Below are 14,060 nucleotides of genomic sequence, written 5' to 3'. Positions count from 1 at the left end.
TGCCAACCCTGGTCTGGGCGAAGGCAACGTTGGCAGAGGGCGTGGGAGTCTGAAGTTGGAAAGAGCCTGTTGCAGGATGGACACCTGCGGAACCCCGTGGAAGTCGACATGCGCCAGGGAGGAGCACGACGCCGGCGGACCGAGTATCTGAATGATAAAAAGAAAGACAAAGAAGTATCTGCGCATAGAATTACATGGCGAAGCCAAACCAAGGAGCGCTGGAGAATTCGGCCTGTTCCCGTCGACGCGGAAAAGGGGACTGAGGTGTGGAGCTGGAGGACAGAGTCAGGGCAGAGCATGCTCCCTGGGCCGCACCCCAGCCCGCATCTAAATTTAAAGGGGAAGGTGTTTTTTTTCTGGTGAAAAGTTCTGTCTTCCCGTCCCTTGGAAGGGACACCCATGCAGTAAGGAGGAAAAGGGACGGGGCGTAAGAGTAGTGAAGGGAAAAAAAAACATCACTATTCTAATTTATAGATAACTGTTGGGAAAGATTTCATATGTGTATGTAATTTTCCCTCCGTGTGTCAACCCCCAAACTTGTTGTTGCTGTTTAAAACACCATTGACTGACTTTGCCAGAGAAGAACAAGTTACTTCTTACCTTGTAACGTTCTTTCGATGGGATGTTCCTCCGACATATTCCTTATCTATGATATTTGTATCTCCAGCTTGCTGGCCTCAGAAAAATGTTTTCCCAGTAGAGGGCGCTGTGCGTCGACGTCCGTCAAGTAGGTGCTCCTCGACGGCCTCCGTATCGACGCCAACGTCATCATGCCTATAAATGGCTGCGCGCAGCGTCCGTTGCTCAGTTCCATTTTGTAGAGTAAAGTAGTTATTGTATGAATGGTTACTACCCTTGAAGGAGCGTAAGCTGCAACCACAAGTGAAATGTTACTGCGGGGATGGATGGGAGGGGCGATAAGGAATACGTCGGAGGAACATCCCATCGAAAGAACATTACAAGGTAAGAAGTAACTTGTTCTTCGAAGGGATTGTGTCCTCCAACGTATTCCTTATCTATGATAGACTCCCATAGCAGTGGTATGTGATTGGAGGCGGGAGTAAGAGATGCCATATTACCCTTTAAGAATGAACAGAGTGTAACACAGCTTTGCCAAATCTAGTCTCTTGACTAGAGGAGGAATCCAGGCTATAAAATTTGGTAAAGGTATGTGCGGACGACCATGTGGCAGCCGCACATATGTCTCTAATTGGTACCCCTCTTTGAAGAGCCGAGGAGGCTGCGATACCCCTGGTCGAATGAGCCCCTAGATTTTGAGGGGGCTCTTTCCCTGCCAGTTTGTAGCATTCCAGAATGGCTAAAATAATCCATCTGGAAATGGTTTGTTTGGTTATTGGTAATCCCAACTTATGTCCTGCGTAACCTACGAAGAGTTGGTCTGCTTGTCTAATTTTAGCAAGTCTACTGATATACAAACTCAAGGCTCGCTTAGGGTCCAGCCTGTGTAGTCTCTCTTCCCCTTTCCCCGGATGGGGAGGAGGATAGAATGAAGATAAAGGAATCTTCTGAGTAATGTGAAATTCCGAAACTACCTTTGGGAGGAAGTTAGGCTTCACCTGTAGAACTACTTTGTCCTTGTGAAAAGTTTTATGAGGAGGTTTCCAAGATAGGGCTTGTATCTCGCTAACCCTTCTAGCAGATGTTAATGCTACCAATAAAACAGTTTTGAGGGTGAGAAACTTCAATGAACAAGAGTGGAGTGGTTCAAAGGGAGCACCCTTTAGGAAGTTTAAAACTAGATTTAAGTCCCATAAGGGAACTTGGAATGGTCTGGAGGGTAAACATTAGTTAGAGCTTTCAGGTATTGTATTACCAATGGAATTTTGAAATACGATGGCTCCTCTGCAGTGCGCTTAAAGATCGATAGCGCTGCGAGATAGCCCTTAATAGTGCCAACTTGAAGGCCCGAATTTGCCAAATAAAGTAAGAAGGATAACACTTCAGGTGTACCACATGAAAAGGGTTCGATATTCTTTTCGCTGGACCAGCTGCAAAATTTATTCCAACGGCAGCGGTATACAGTTTTAGTTGCTGGTCTTCTGGCCGAAAGCAACACCTCCATGACGTCATCTGGAAGGTCCCAATCCTTGTACCTCAACCTTTCAGATACCAAGCGTGAAGGTTGAGGGTCTTGATGGCTGGATGGAGAACCTGACCTCCCTTCTGCAAGAGAAGATCCTCTCTGTACAGTAGACGAATTGGAGGACAGGTGGACATGTCCAGAAGTTCCAGGTACCACGTTCTCCTGGCCCAATCCGGGGCAATTAGGATCATGGTCTTCCGAAACGTTCTCAACCTCCTGATCATTTGAGGAATGACAGGGACCGGAGGAAACGCGTACAGAAGTGGGAACTCCCAGTCCACTACGAACGCGTCTCCTAGAGCTCCTCTTGGGGGAAATTCCCTTGAGCAAAATCTGTCGCACTTCCTGTTGATACTGGTGGCGAACAGATCCACTTGAGGGGTTCCCCAAAGGGCGAAGATCTCTTGAAGGACTTCCTGAGCTATCTCCCATTCGTGGGAGACTGTTCTGCCTGCTCAGAGCGTCCACTGTCAAGTTCTTCTCTCCGGCTAGGTGAATTGCCGATAGAGAGATTCCTTCCTGAATTGCCCAAAACCAGAGCTGCATCGCCTCTCTGCACAGTGGCAGTGACCCTACGCCTCCTCTTTTGTTGTAGTGCATGGCCACTGTATTGTCTGTCATTATCAGGACGTTTCTCCCCCGTACAGACGGCAGAAAAGCCACTTCAGTGCCAGTCTGATGGCTCTCAGCTCCAACAGGTTGATGTGTAGTCTGGACTCCGATGGAGACCAACGACCACTGATGGTCAAGTCGTTGGCATGGGCTCCCCACCCCGTGAGTGAGGCGTCTGTGACTACTGTCATCTCCGGCCATGGTTGCCAAAACAGTTCTCCTTTCAAGATGTTCTCTGGAGAGGCCCACCATTGAAGGTCGTGGGCTACCTTGTCCGGAATCCAGAGGAGATCTGTCATCCTCCCTGAGAATTGTGACCACTGAGTCCTCAGTGCCCACTGAAAGGATCTCATTCTCAGGCGAGCCTCTGGCACAAGGGATATGCAGGATGCCATGAGGCCTAGCAACCTCAAAAAATCGTAGGCTGGGAGACGTTGGGCATTTTGAAACTTGGTGACCATCTGCAGAATATCTTGAGCCCTCACCTCTGGTGGCGAGGCTTTTCCCAGGGACGTGTCCAGGACTGCTCCAATGAGCTGGAGTCTCTGTGATGGTATCATCTGTGACTTCTTTAAATTGAGGGAGAAGCCCAACCTGTGAAGGGAGTGGCAGACATAATCTAGTTGGATCCGAGCTTGTTCCGAAGAAACTGCTCTGATCAACCAATCGTCCAGGTAGGGGTAGACATGAATCCCTTCCCTCCTTAGACTTGCAGCCACCACCGACATTAGCTTAGTGAAGACCCTCGGGCGGAGGTCATCCCAAATGGCAGAACTAAAATTGATAATGAGAGTTGCCAATTGCGAACCTCAGGTACTTCCTGTGCTTGGGATTGATTGGCACATGGAAATAAGCATCCTGAAAGGTCCAGAGATACCAACCAGTCCTGAAGCTGGAGGGCCTGAAGGATCTGAGAGAGAGTTACCATCTTGAACTTGTCCTTCCTGAGGAACATGTTCAATTCTCATAAGTCCAGGATGGATCTCAGTCCTCCGTCTTTCTTTGGTATGAGAAAGTAGGGGGGGAGTACCAGCCCTTGTTCCTGTCGGCTACAGGTACCGGTTCTATGGCACCTTTCCCTAGCAGGTCTACAATGTCCTGCAAGAGGAGCGGATCCGGCACTTTCAGAGAGCTGTTCCCCGGTGGATGGCTCTGAGGGATGCGTAGAAAGGGTAGGCAGTAACCTTGGGCAACTGTCTCCAATGCCCAAGCATCTGACGTAATAGCCTGCCATTCCGTCAGATGGTGAGTTAACCTGCCCCCTTACAGGTGTCTTGTGATGGGAGACCTCAGAGTGGTTTGGGAGCGGCTGATGCAGTTGCTAAAGGTAAAGCGGCTCCTGCGGCTTTCTTTCCTTTACCCCGTCCACCCCGGGTACATTTTCCTTGGCCTCTTTGAGCCGGCCGTCCTCTGCCTCTTCCATATGAGGAATAACAGCAAAAGGACCTTCCTCTCCAAGCGGATCCTGAGGGACGAAAATTAGTTTGGCGGATTGCAGCTCCTAGCGACTTGGCTGCTACTTTAGATGTTTGTAGTTTTTCCAAACTGTCATCCGCCTTTTTACCAAATAGGGAAGAGCCGTCAAAGGGCATATTTAAAAGTCTGGCTTGTACGTCAGAAGCAAAGCCGGACTTTCTCAACCACGCATGCCTGCGGATTGTGGTACTTGCCGCCATGGCCCTGCTGATACTGTCAGCAGAATCAATGCCAGTTTGAAGGGACTCACACATTGCATCTTTACCATCTCTGATGATATTTAAAAATGCGTCCCTTTCTTCTCCTTCCTGGAGGCAGTCAGCCGCTGATGAAGCACACTCCCAAAGAGTGCGGCTGAACCTAGCGAGCGTACAAGTTGCATTAATAGATTTTAAAGCCATGCTACAGGCCGAGAAAACTTTCTTAACCATGGCATCATATTTGTTATCATCCCTATCCTGAGGAGCAGTGGGGTATGTAGATGTACTACCTGATGAAGTTGTAGCCTGGACCACAAGACCCTCTGGAGTAGGGTGCTTAGATAGGTATTCAGGGTCAGCAGCAGATACCCTATATTTCGCTGACAACTTCTTGTTAACCGCAGGGACAACTTCAGGAGTTTCCCAGTTAGTTAAAATCTTTCTTTGTAAAGCAGAATGAAAGGGAACCACAGGATCCTCCTGTGGACCTTTATCCAGAATATCTGTGAGGTCATCCTGTTGAAAAACAGGTGAAGGCGCAGACCAACCCATGAACTCCATAATTCTTGACATTAGGGTTGGATAAGGGGTATCAGCATGTTCCCCTGGGTCTGGTTTGACAAATTCCACTTCTGGGGAAGTGTCTAGGCCACTTGCTTCCTGTAATGCATCCTGAAGGTCTTTCAACCTTCTTTCCTCAGAGGCAAAAGTCTCTGGTTCAGGTAATGTGGTCCTCTGCAGCCCAAAAGGCCTTTCTTGATCAGAATCTTCCCTTTCTTCAAAAATTGAAGTTAAGGGGGGATGCTCTGGTCTGTGAAATGGTATAAAACCCTTCTCTAAGGCAGAGGGAGCCATCATCCGTGGCCTTGAAAAGGTCGATGTCGTTGACGCCGATGTAAAAATCCTCGAAGGCGCCGAGAAAACTGGAAGAGGCCTCGACGAACGGGAGGATCGGAATCCTGTTCGAGGATGACGACGTTCAACGTCGTGTCGGAGGCTCTCGGTGTAACCGTTGGCTGTGGAGTAGCCGTGGGTTTTTCTTTTATCAGCGTCGATGTCTGCTTCGACTCGATCGACAGATGCGTCGAAGAACCCTTCGATAACGGGGTCGGATCTATGCTTCGAAGGGGCTTTCGACGATGGCGTCGAAGATGCTTTACTTCCCGATGGCTCATGGCGCTTTCGGGTCGACTCTTTCGCCGGGTGCTTCGACTCGCAGCGTTTAGATTTTTTGGGCTTTTCACCCGGGGTATCACCCTCAGCTGACTTCGAGGGGGTCGGGGCCGCTTTCTCGAAGACGCTTAGCATCTTTTTTCTGAATTCCTCCCACTCAGCTTGAGAGCTGTGTTTTGTGGGGCGATTTACTCTTTCAGGGGAACTAGAAGACGACGATAAAGGGGATCTTCTTGGTCGCTTTTTCGAGTGTCTAGACCTCGACGAGTGGTGGGAGCCACTTCGAGACCTAGACCGAGAATGGTTTCGACGGTGAGGAGACGAATGTCTCGACTCTACCGCGGAAACATTCGAGGAAGTAAAAACTTACTTACCTTTCTCGAGCTTCCCCTTACGCTCTTTCAAGGCTTTCGCCGTCATGGATAGGCATTCCTCACACTCCGAACACTGGTGTTCGATCCCCAGACACCACAAACGGATCCTGTGAGGATCCGTCAACGACATTTTCTTCCCACAGTCTCTGCATTTTTTGAAACCGGACCGAGGACCGAGGAGTCGTCGGGTCAGAGGAGGAAGCCATTGAGTATGAGTCGGTTTTCTCGAGGAAATATGAATATATATCGACTGACGAACTGAGCAACGGTATTCCGAGGCACACGAAGCGCGGAAAAACGGAACTGAGCAACGGACGCTGCGCGTGGCCATTTATAGGCATGATGACGTCAGCGTCGATACGGTGGCCGTCGAGGAGCACCTACTCTGACGTCGACGCACAGCGCCCTCTACTGGGAAAAAAAATTTCCGAGGCCAGCAAGCTGGAGATACAAATAACATAGATAAGAATACCTCGGAGGACACAATCCCTTCAAAGTACAGCCTTCAGCTGCACTCCTCTGGGCTTTCTCTCACCTTTCATGGGGAAACTGACATGCCCTTAAGACAGTCAGTACAATGAGAATTCGTTTCCCTTAGTACTTTCCTCATGTTGCCACTTTTTGTGCAACATGTAACAAGTGTCCAATGTATCATACCATGCAGCACACTTTGGTCTAGTCATTTCCAAAGGCCCTAGATACTCTCGCTGGACTTTTTATGAACTGTGCAGATGTATCAGGGACAGGACTGGTGGCAGCTATTCGCATTATTTTTAAACCTTTCCTGTCATGTTAACCGCGTTTGCCACGAATAGGTGGCCTGGATCCAAACTGGCCATGCCACAAGGTTCTTTGTCCTGTCCTTTGGCCATCTTGCCCCTTCTCCTTCCCCAGGTCGAGTCGACCCGGGCCAGTTCTTATTTGGTCATGCACTTTCCCGCGAATCCCAATGCTTTTGCGGGCTTCTGCATGCCTTGTGTGTGTGCCTCCAGGATGTGGGCTGGGATGTCTGGTCCCAATGCACATCCTGGGTGCCAGAGAGTTTGGAGTGTCCTGAATGCCCGAGACCACCGTGGTTCGTGATTGGTCCACATATGGAGTGTGTTTGTGAGCAGATCTCCCATTGGGTCCTCTCCGTTTTGGCACGAAGGGAACTTTGGATAAGAGGAGGTTGAAAACACCACTACCATGTCGACCTCCTGAGTTCTCACTGAACAAAAGCTAGGATCAAAGTATCCTGCAACTACGAAGCGGAGTCGAGGAACCGCTGGTGACCCGCTGGAAGGTTTGGCACACTGAGCCCGCTGTCGTCTTGTGGCACCCCTCTGCATCTGGTTGTCCTAGAAGGGCTGCGAAGACGCTTCGACCCATTGGAATAGTGGGACCAACTATTCTCGGCACCTTCATCAAAATCTGCAAGTATGCATTCTCGGAAGTGTCCCTGGGCCAACCAGTGGGCTGACAAACTTACGCAGGACCTTTGCTCCGTCTCCACCGTCGTTTCGAGGAGGCCCTCGAAACATGGTATACTGCTAGCTTTGTGTCCACGGCACCCTCACACCGAATTCCATACACTTGGCATTCCCAGGTCTGAAGTGAGACGAATGCGCCCGGACCGGAGTAAACGCGTTACCGTGTTGCCAAGTGCAGTAACGTCCTTTGCAAGTCCTCTGCATTTGTGACCCTCTTGCCCCTGAATCCTGCTGCAGTGAAACTGGGGCTACTCATCCACCCAGAGCGGAGAAATCGCCATTGTCCCGTTTGGGAATCCTCGCTGGATCTCAGGAACTAAAAAGGTGCCGAGACGTCCTTTTTGCCGCATTTGAACCTGCAACCGAATGGGACTAACCTGCTGAGGTTTGGGTGTCCTTGCATCAGGGACCAGTGAGTAATCAATACCCCAACCGGTAGCCCCTAGCGCAAGAGCCCGTTTTTACGCACAAGTGGCCCCTGGGGGGGGGCCTCTCCTGTCCACTGTTATTGTGAAATAGCGACTCCATCCCGAACACTTGAACTGCCTCTGCCTTCAAGTGGAGGTCCTTCTTGAATAGTGGGATCTTATTCTTCATCGCCCTATCCACCTTCCCGAGCTGCTAGAGACCCCTGAAGAGACCCCGTTTTTCCCATTGGAACAACCCCGTGCGCTGGCACTACATGTACTATTGAGCAAAAGGCTCCCCTCTTCTTAGAGCTTGGACTGCATCATAGTTAGGTGAATAACTGGTGTTGAACTGGGTCTAAAGATTAACTGCACTGCCCGTTTCCTTCCCATCTAGGATGTCGACATATTTCGTGCAGTCACCCTTTTAGACCCCCCCTGGTCTTGTATATATATTGTATTGGGTGTGATGTATTGGTTTACTTAGTGTTCCTGTGATTCTTTGCTATGGTGTATGTTACAAAGGCCTTGTAATAAATGTGTCTATATTTTTAATATAACACCTGCCTGGAGTAATTGGTAAGTGTCCTTGAGGTCCTTCAGTCACCCTCACCCCCTCCTGAGACTTGGTCTTGACCACCTGCCACAGCTACCCTGATTGGTCTGGCTTGTCCAGAGGTTACTCTGTTGCAAGAAACTAGGTTGGCCTTCTGAACCTCTGCCCCTTCTGTTCCGAGTTCAGAAATCCTTCTTAAGAATCACTTGTACATGAGGTGCTATGCATTTAAACCAAATAACCGGTATGAGATCAGCACATTTTGTGAGGTGTTCTGTTATACATAAATGATCTTATGTGTTATACACATGGCAGTTTGATGCCCTGAAGATGGAAGGTATGTCCAAAATGCATTGGCCAAGTGCTGTCAGCCCCACTAACTATTGAAGGGAGGTGAAGACCTAAATACAATTATTTTTTGCAATGTTGACAAAGGCAGAGTAAAGAATGTCCATTTGAGAATGCATACAAAGGTTTAACTGCATAATCCATTCTACAGGGTTGCAACTAGAATCTTGGGAGTTTTACCGGGTCTTTGTTATGGTTTAATGTTTCCACTGATGTTGAAGGTGGATCTTGTGTGCCAAATAAAATTGAATGTTAATAAATTGGCCGTTCTAATAGAAGGACAGAAAAGCAAAGAATAGGGTGGTGCCCCCAATTCAATATTGGACATTCAGCACTTCTGGAAGCCTCCAACAAGAATATTTCAGATTTGTTAATATCACTAGCAAGTAATGCCTTTTCCGATTTATGTACACTAATCATTTTCAAAGAATCATCTTGCAGTATCCAGCGTAGTAGCTACAGCTCAAAGAAATAGCACTTACAAATCAGTATGTTTTTGTTGCAATAAAATCCGTTTTACAAACATTGCTGATGGGCATCAACATTTTTAAAAACCAACATGTTACATAAATGCATTTTTACCTTGCCCAGCTTCTGATCCCACATCTTCATTTCTACCTTTATAGCCACCTAAAAAATAAATCATACAAATCTAACAAATACTGAAATGGTTTTTCAATTTTGACTTAATGAATAAATAAAATGTTAGATACCATAATTAGTGCAAAGAAATACCATAAAGACACTTATTTTAAAAAAATATGTTACTCACCATGAAGAATTCTATTGGTAGTCCTTGTGCCTTGTCATAGAACAAATGCATCAGTGTCACCAGACAACGTTTCTGAAGCAGCAGCAAACATCCTCAAAAGGAAAGCATAATGTATGGCTCACCATTCACCGAGTATCTGATTGTTATTTCTGTACCCACTGGCTGCCCCCTACTACAGTTTATCTCTGCCCATGAACCTAGCATCCTATTACGCAGAGTGCGTAGAAGTACGAGTTATCCGGAGGAGTGTGTTTAATCAGATGGGGGTGGAGGGGGTTGGACGATTACCCCAGTGTCTAATGAGCACCAAAAAGGTTTTTTTTTACATTTGTATAGTGCTCAGGCAGCCCTTGGGCAGCGCAGTACTGTACCTTGTGCAGACCTTAGTTACAGTTACATATCATAATTTGTACCTTAGTTACAGTTACATATAATACATTGTACATTTTCTTACAGGTATAATTACAAGTTAGAGGGGTGAAGTGAGGTGATCAAGCCAAGTTCCATGTTTTCACAGCTTTACTGAAAGAGATATTAGTTTTCAGCTCGTACGGGTGGTAGAAGGGCATTCCAATGTTGGGCTGCTAGGTAGGGGAAGCTGGAACCTCCTGCTCTGGCTACATTGATTTTGGGAGTGTGAGCATGTTTCAGTAGGACGTTTGGTGGATACACTTGTGCGTCAGGGCTAGAGCCTTAAAGAGTACTCGCTCTTTGATTGGGAGCCAGTGAGCTAGCTTCCTGGCAGCAGTAATGTGCTCCATTTTAGGAATTCCAATGACTGCGCGCGCAGGGAATTGTTTTGAATGACTGTTTTTCCATTTTCTCTGAAGATGTGCCTAAGAAGAGGGCATTGCAGTAATCTAGTATCAGCCCTGTAATGGCTCTAGCAATGGTGATGCAGTTGTCTGCACTGAGGTAAGAATTTTGTCATAAACTGCAGAGGATACGATGGCATTAACATGCCTAGTCATTGTTAAGTTTGAGTCTAGATAGTCTACCGGTGTTTTCACTGAGTCTGCAACTGGGATTCTGATTCTGTCAATGCTGAGTGACTATTGTGGGTTGACGTTTTTCAGTGTTTCAGTAGATCCTATCAGGAGCAGCTCGGTTTTGTCATGGTTTAAACAGAGTGCGTTTGTCGCCATCCATGCCTGGCTGGTGGTGTAGATTTCTTTGAGGGTCCTGGAGTCTGTCTCATAGTTACCTGTCAGTGTGAGGAGGATTTGGCTATCGTCTGGGTAGTTGGTGTAGGAGATACCCAGTGAGTCGAGAATGTGGAAGAGGGGACGTGTAAAGCTATTGTAGAGGGGGGGGGGGGGGTGGGGGCGAGATGCATGATCCTTGTGATAAGCCACATAGGATGATGGTGGGCGAGGCAGAAGCTATGTCGGAAAAAACTTGCATGGTCCCTGCTTGTAAGAAGGATGAGATCCATGCAGTGCTTTAGGCGAGAACTTGGTGGTAGAAGTTAAGTGGTGGCATAGGACGTTGTGAACTACAAGGTCAAATGCCGCCAAGAGATCAAGGAGAAGGAGAAGAGCAGGTTTGCACCAGTCTCTCGCATCATCCATCTGGTTTTTCAAGTTAAGTAGGGCTGTTTTAGTGCTGTGCCCTGAACCGAGGCCAGATTGTCATAGCCCGAGGAGTTTGTTGTCCTCAATAAATTGTTGCAGCTTTGTCCAATATTTATGACAAAAAGGGGACTGTAGTGATGTGCCTGTAGTTATTAGGGGAGGTGGGGTCCAATATGTTTTATTGTTTATTTTTTTTTTATTTTATTTTTTTTTAAAATCAGAGAGCATACCCAAGTTTCCTTGAGGCAAGATGGGACTTTCCCGCTGGTAAAGAGGGCATTGACGAATGCAGTGAGAAATGGGGCGAGGGTGCTGGCGCAATCCTTTTTGATTGCGGCAGGGCAGCGGTCTCCTTTACAATTGGATGGCTTAATGGTTTACATGATATTGATCATGTCCTGTTCCTCCATTTCTTTGAAGGAGAAAGAGGTGGCAGTGTCTATGGCTGGTGACTCCGTGGCGACAGCGGTCGGCGTGTTAGTCAGGGTCTGTCGGGTTGTCTGGATTTTGGTTTGGAGGGTGTGAAGTTTATTAGTCATGGCTGTTTGAATTCCGTCGCACCAGGTCTTGTCTTTGGTGAAGTTCTTGGGGGAGGTTTTGGAGTTTCTAAGTGCCTGACAATGGAAAAGATCTCTTTGGTTTTGGATTGTCCTTCCTGGATCCTAGTTTGAAATGAGATGGCTTTAGCCTTAATGATGGCTTTTTTGTATTCTTTGCACAAGATTTTGAAGTCTAGTTTAGCTGCGTTGGTGTGAATTTGCCATAGGGATAAGGCCGGCAGTTTCCTAGTCCCGAGTCCCAGTAGATCGGCGGTGAACTAGGCATTAGTGTGGCTGGTGGATTTGGCTTCGAGGTTTTGAGTGGAGCGATTGCTTCTGCTGCTGATTTGATCGCTTTGTCATAGGAGAGGGAGGGTTTCTGGGTCAGCCGAGAAGGGGGGTCTGAAGGCTGGTCCTTGTAAGTATTGCAGTAGCCTTTCCTTAGTGTGCTGACGGGAGCTTCTGGAGAGTGTTTCGGCAGGGGTGGTTGGGTGAGGTGCTTGTTCCTGGCCGTAGGGTTATTAAAATGAATGGCATGGTGGTCAGACCATGGAATGGGGGCGTTGCCAGTGATTGAGATGGGGAAGTTATGTTGGGATATCCGATCGAGGGTGGGGCCTTGAATGTGGGTAGGGCCATATGGTATTGCTGAATCCTAGGGTTTCAAGAGCAGTGTTGAGTGACTTGGCTATCGGATCTTTGGCATCATTGAGGCCCAAGTTAAGATGAAGTATGGTGGATTTAGAGGAGTTTTTGAGATGGTCAGACAGGAGGTGGGTGAGGGCTGACTGAAAATCACCCTGGGGTCCTGCGGCGGGTAGATGAGATGAATAGGTATAGTGCAGTGGGGTGAGAGGTTTATTTTGGTAAGGAGGTAGTCACTATTTTCAATATATTGGTCTGTTTTTCTGATAGAGAGGGAGTCTTTATCTATCAGAGCTACGCCTCCACCTTTTGTGTGGCGATCCTGTCTAATGATTGTGTACCCTGGCGGTATGGCGAGGGAAAGTGCAGTTCCTGAGGGTATCAGGTAATATTATCCCCACCAAAAACATCGCCATACATATGGTCGTCGGGAACGGCCATAGGCGATATTTTTGGTGGGGATAATATATGGGGTAAATGGATGGGGGTTGCGGGCGTGTCCCCCGCTCCCTTTTAAAATATATGGAGGTTGCGGGAGTGTCCCCCGCTCACTTTTAAAATATATGGGTGTTGCGGGGGTGTCCCCCACAGGTTCCATGGGGTAATATCGCCGCAAACATGGCGAAATATTTGTATGGTGATATTTTTGCGGCAATATTATCACATGGAAACTTCCTGAGGAGTCGTGTAACCATGATTCGGTTATCAAGAAGATGTCAAGGTTATGGGCGATTATGAGGTCATGTATGTCTAAGGCATAGGCGTTGATGGAGTGCCCATTGATCAGTGTGCATCTCAGAAGTAAATTGTCCCCATTGCAGGTGGTGTTCATGGCACTAGCCAATGGGGGGCATAACAGTGTTCTTGGCAGCCGTATTTCCATTGCTAGATGGCGTCATGACATAGGTTAGGGAGGGCATACAGGTGCTTACAGCAACCTAATTTTCATCATTAGGTAAGTGTTTGGCTAGGCGGGGCATACAGGTGCCTACAACACCACCATTTGCATCATTAGGTGGGTCAATGGTTTGCAGGGGCATACAGGTATCTACAACATGTACATTGCTGAGTGAATCATTGGCTAGGAGGAGCATACGGACGCTTACATCATCATCAACATAGTTACATTAAGCATTGCTTTGAGGAGGCATACAGGTATCAGCAGCCGCCGTAACGTGATCGAGGGATGAAGTAGTGTAGGCTGGGCATGGCATACAGATCATGGTAGCATTATTTTTATTTGTAGTCGTAACATGAAGGTCAGTATTGGGCATGCATTCCATGGTATAGATAGACGGAGGCAGACAGTTGTCCGGGACAGCTTACCAACATGTGCAGAGGTGCTGTTTGGGCATACATTCACTGAAGTGCGGTTGGAGGGAGCTGCATTGCGAGTTGGACCTTCTTCTGCGAGATGGTCGAATTGCGCGCAAAGGGTTCCTTCTTGCTTTGACATTAAGGTGGGCTAGAGCGTTGTGTCGGCCCTTCAAGGTGAGGACTCTGTGCAGGGTCCACAGGCCTAGGGGTCTGTTTGCGTGGCCTGAAGTTGTGCATCAAATGATAATGGCCAGACTCCAGTTTAGGTGGTGGGGCTAGAGATTTACACGTATCATCGCCCGATGATGTGGGTTTCTGTATGTGAGGGCTGGGGCACGCTGGCTGAGGTGCAGAGGCAGTGCGGGTTCTGAGGTGGGCACGCCTGATAAGGATGGAGGGGGTTTGGAGAAGCTTGTTGTAGGGATGTAGGTGTGGAGGTTAGAGAAGTGAGTAGTGGGCTGCTGCTCACCTTGTGCGCGTGGGATTACAGG

At 48.0% G+C, this 14,060-nt stretch overlaps 1 protein-coding gene across 3 annotated transcripts in view; it reads right to left on the bottom strand.

The window, feature by feature from the left end:
- Nucleotides 1-14,060, bottom strand: part of DDX4 (DEAD-box helicase 4) — a 1,871,246-nt gene that overhangs the window by 823,137 nt on the left and 1,034,049 nt on the right. For all 3 annotated transcript variants that reach the window (XM_069627287.1, XM_069627289.1, XM_069627288.1), the window contains exon 11: nt 9,305-9,352. In XM_069627287.1, the coding sequence (XP_069483388.1) occupies nt 9,305-9,352 (48 nt within the window). The remainder of the gene's footprint in view (nt 1-9,304; nt 9,353-14,060) is intronic.

The sequence above is a fragment of the Ambystoma mexicanum genome, chromosome 6p (genome assembly GCF_040938575.1).
Source record: "Ambystoma mexicanum isolate Mex_15411 chromosome 6p, UKY_AmexF1_1, whole genome shotgun sequence".
NCBI lineage: Eukaryota > Metazoa > Chordata > Amphibia > Caudata > Ambystomatidae > Ambystoma > Ambystoma mexicanum.
This window is presented reverse-complemented; position numbering and strand designations above follow the sequence as displayed.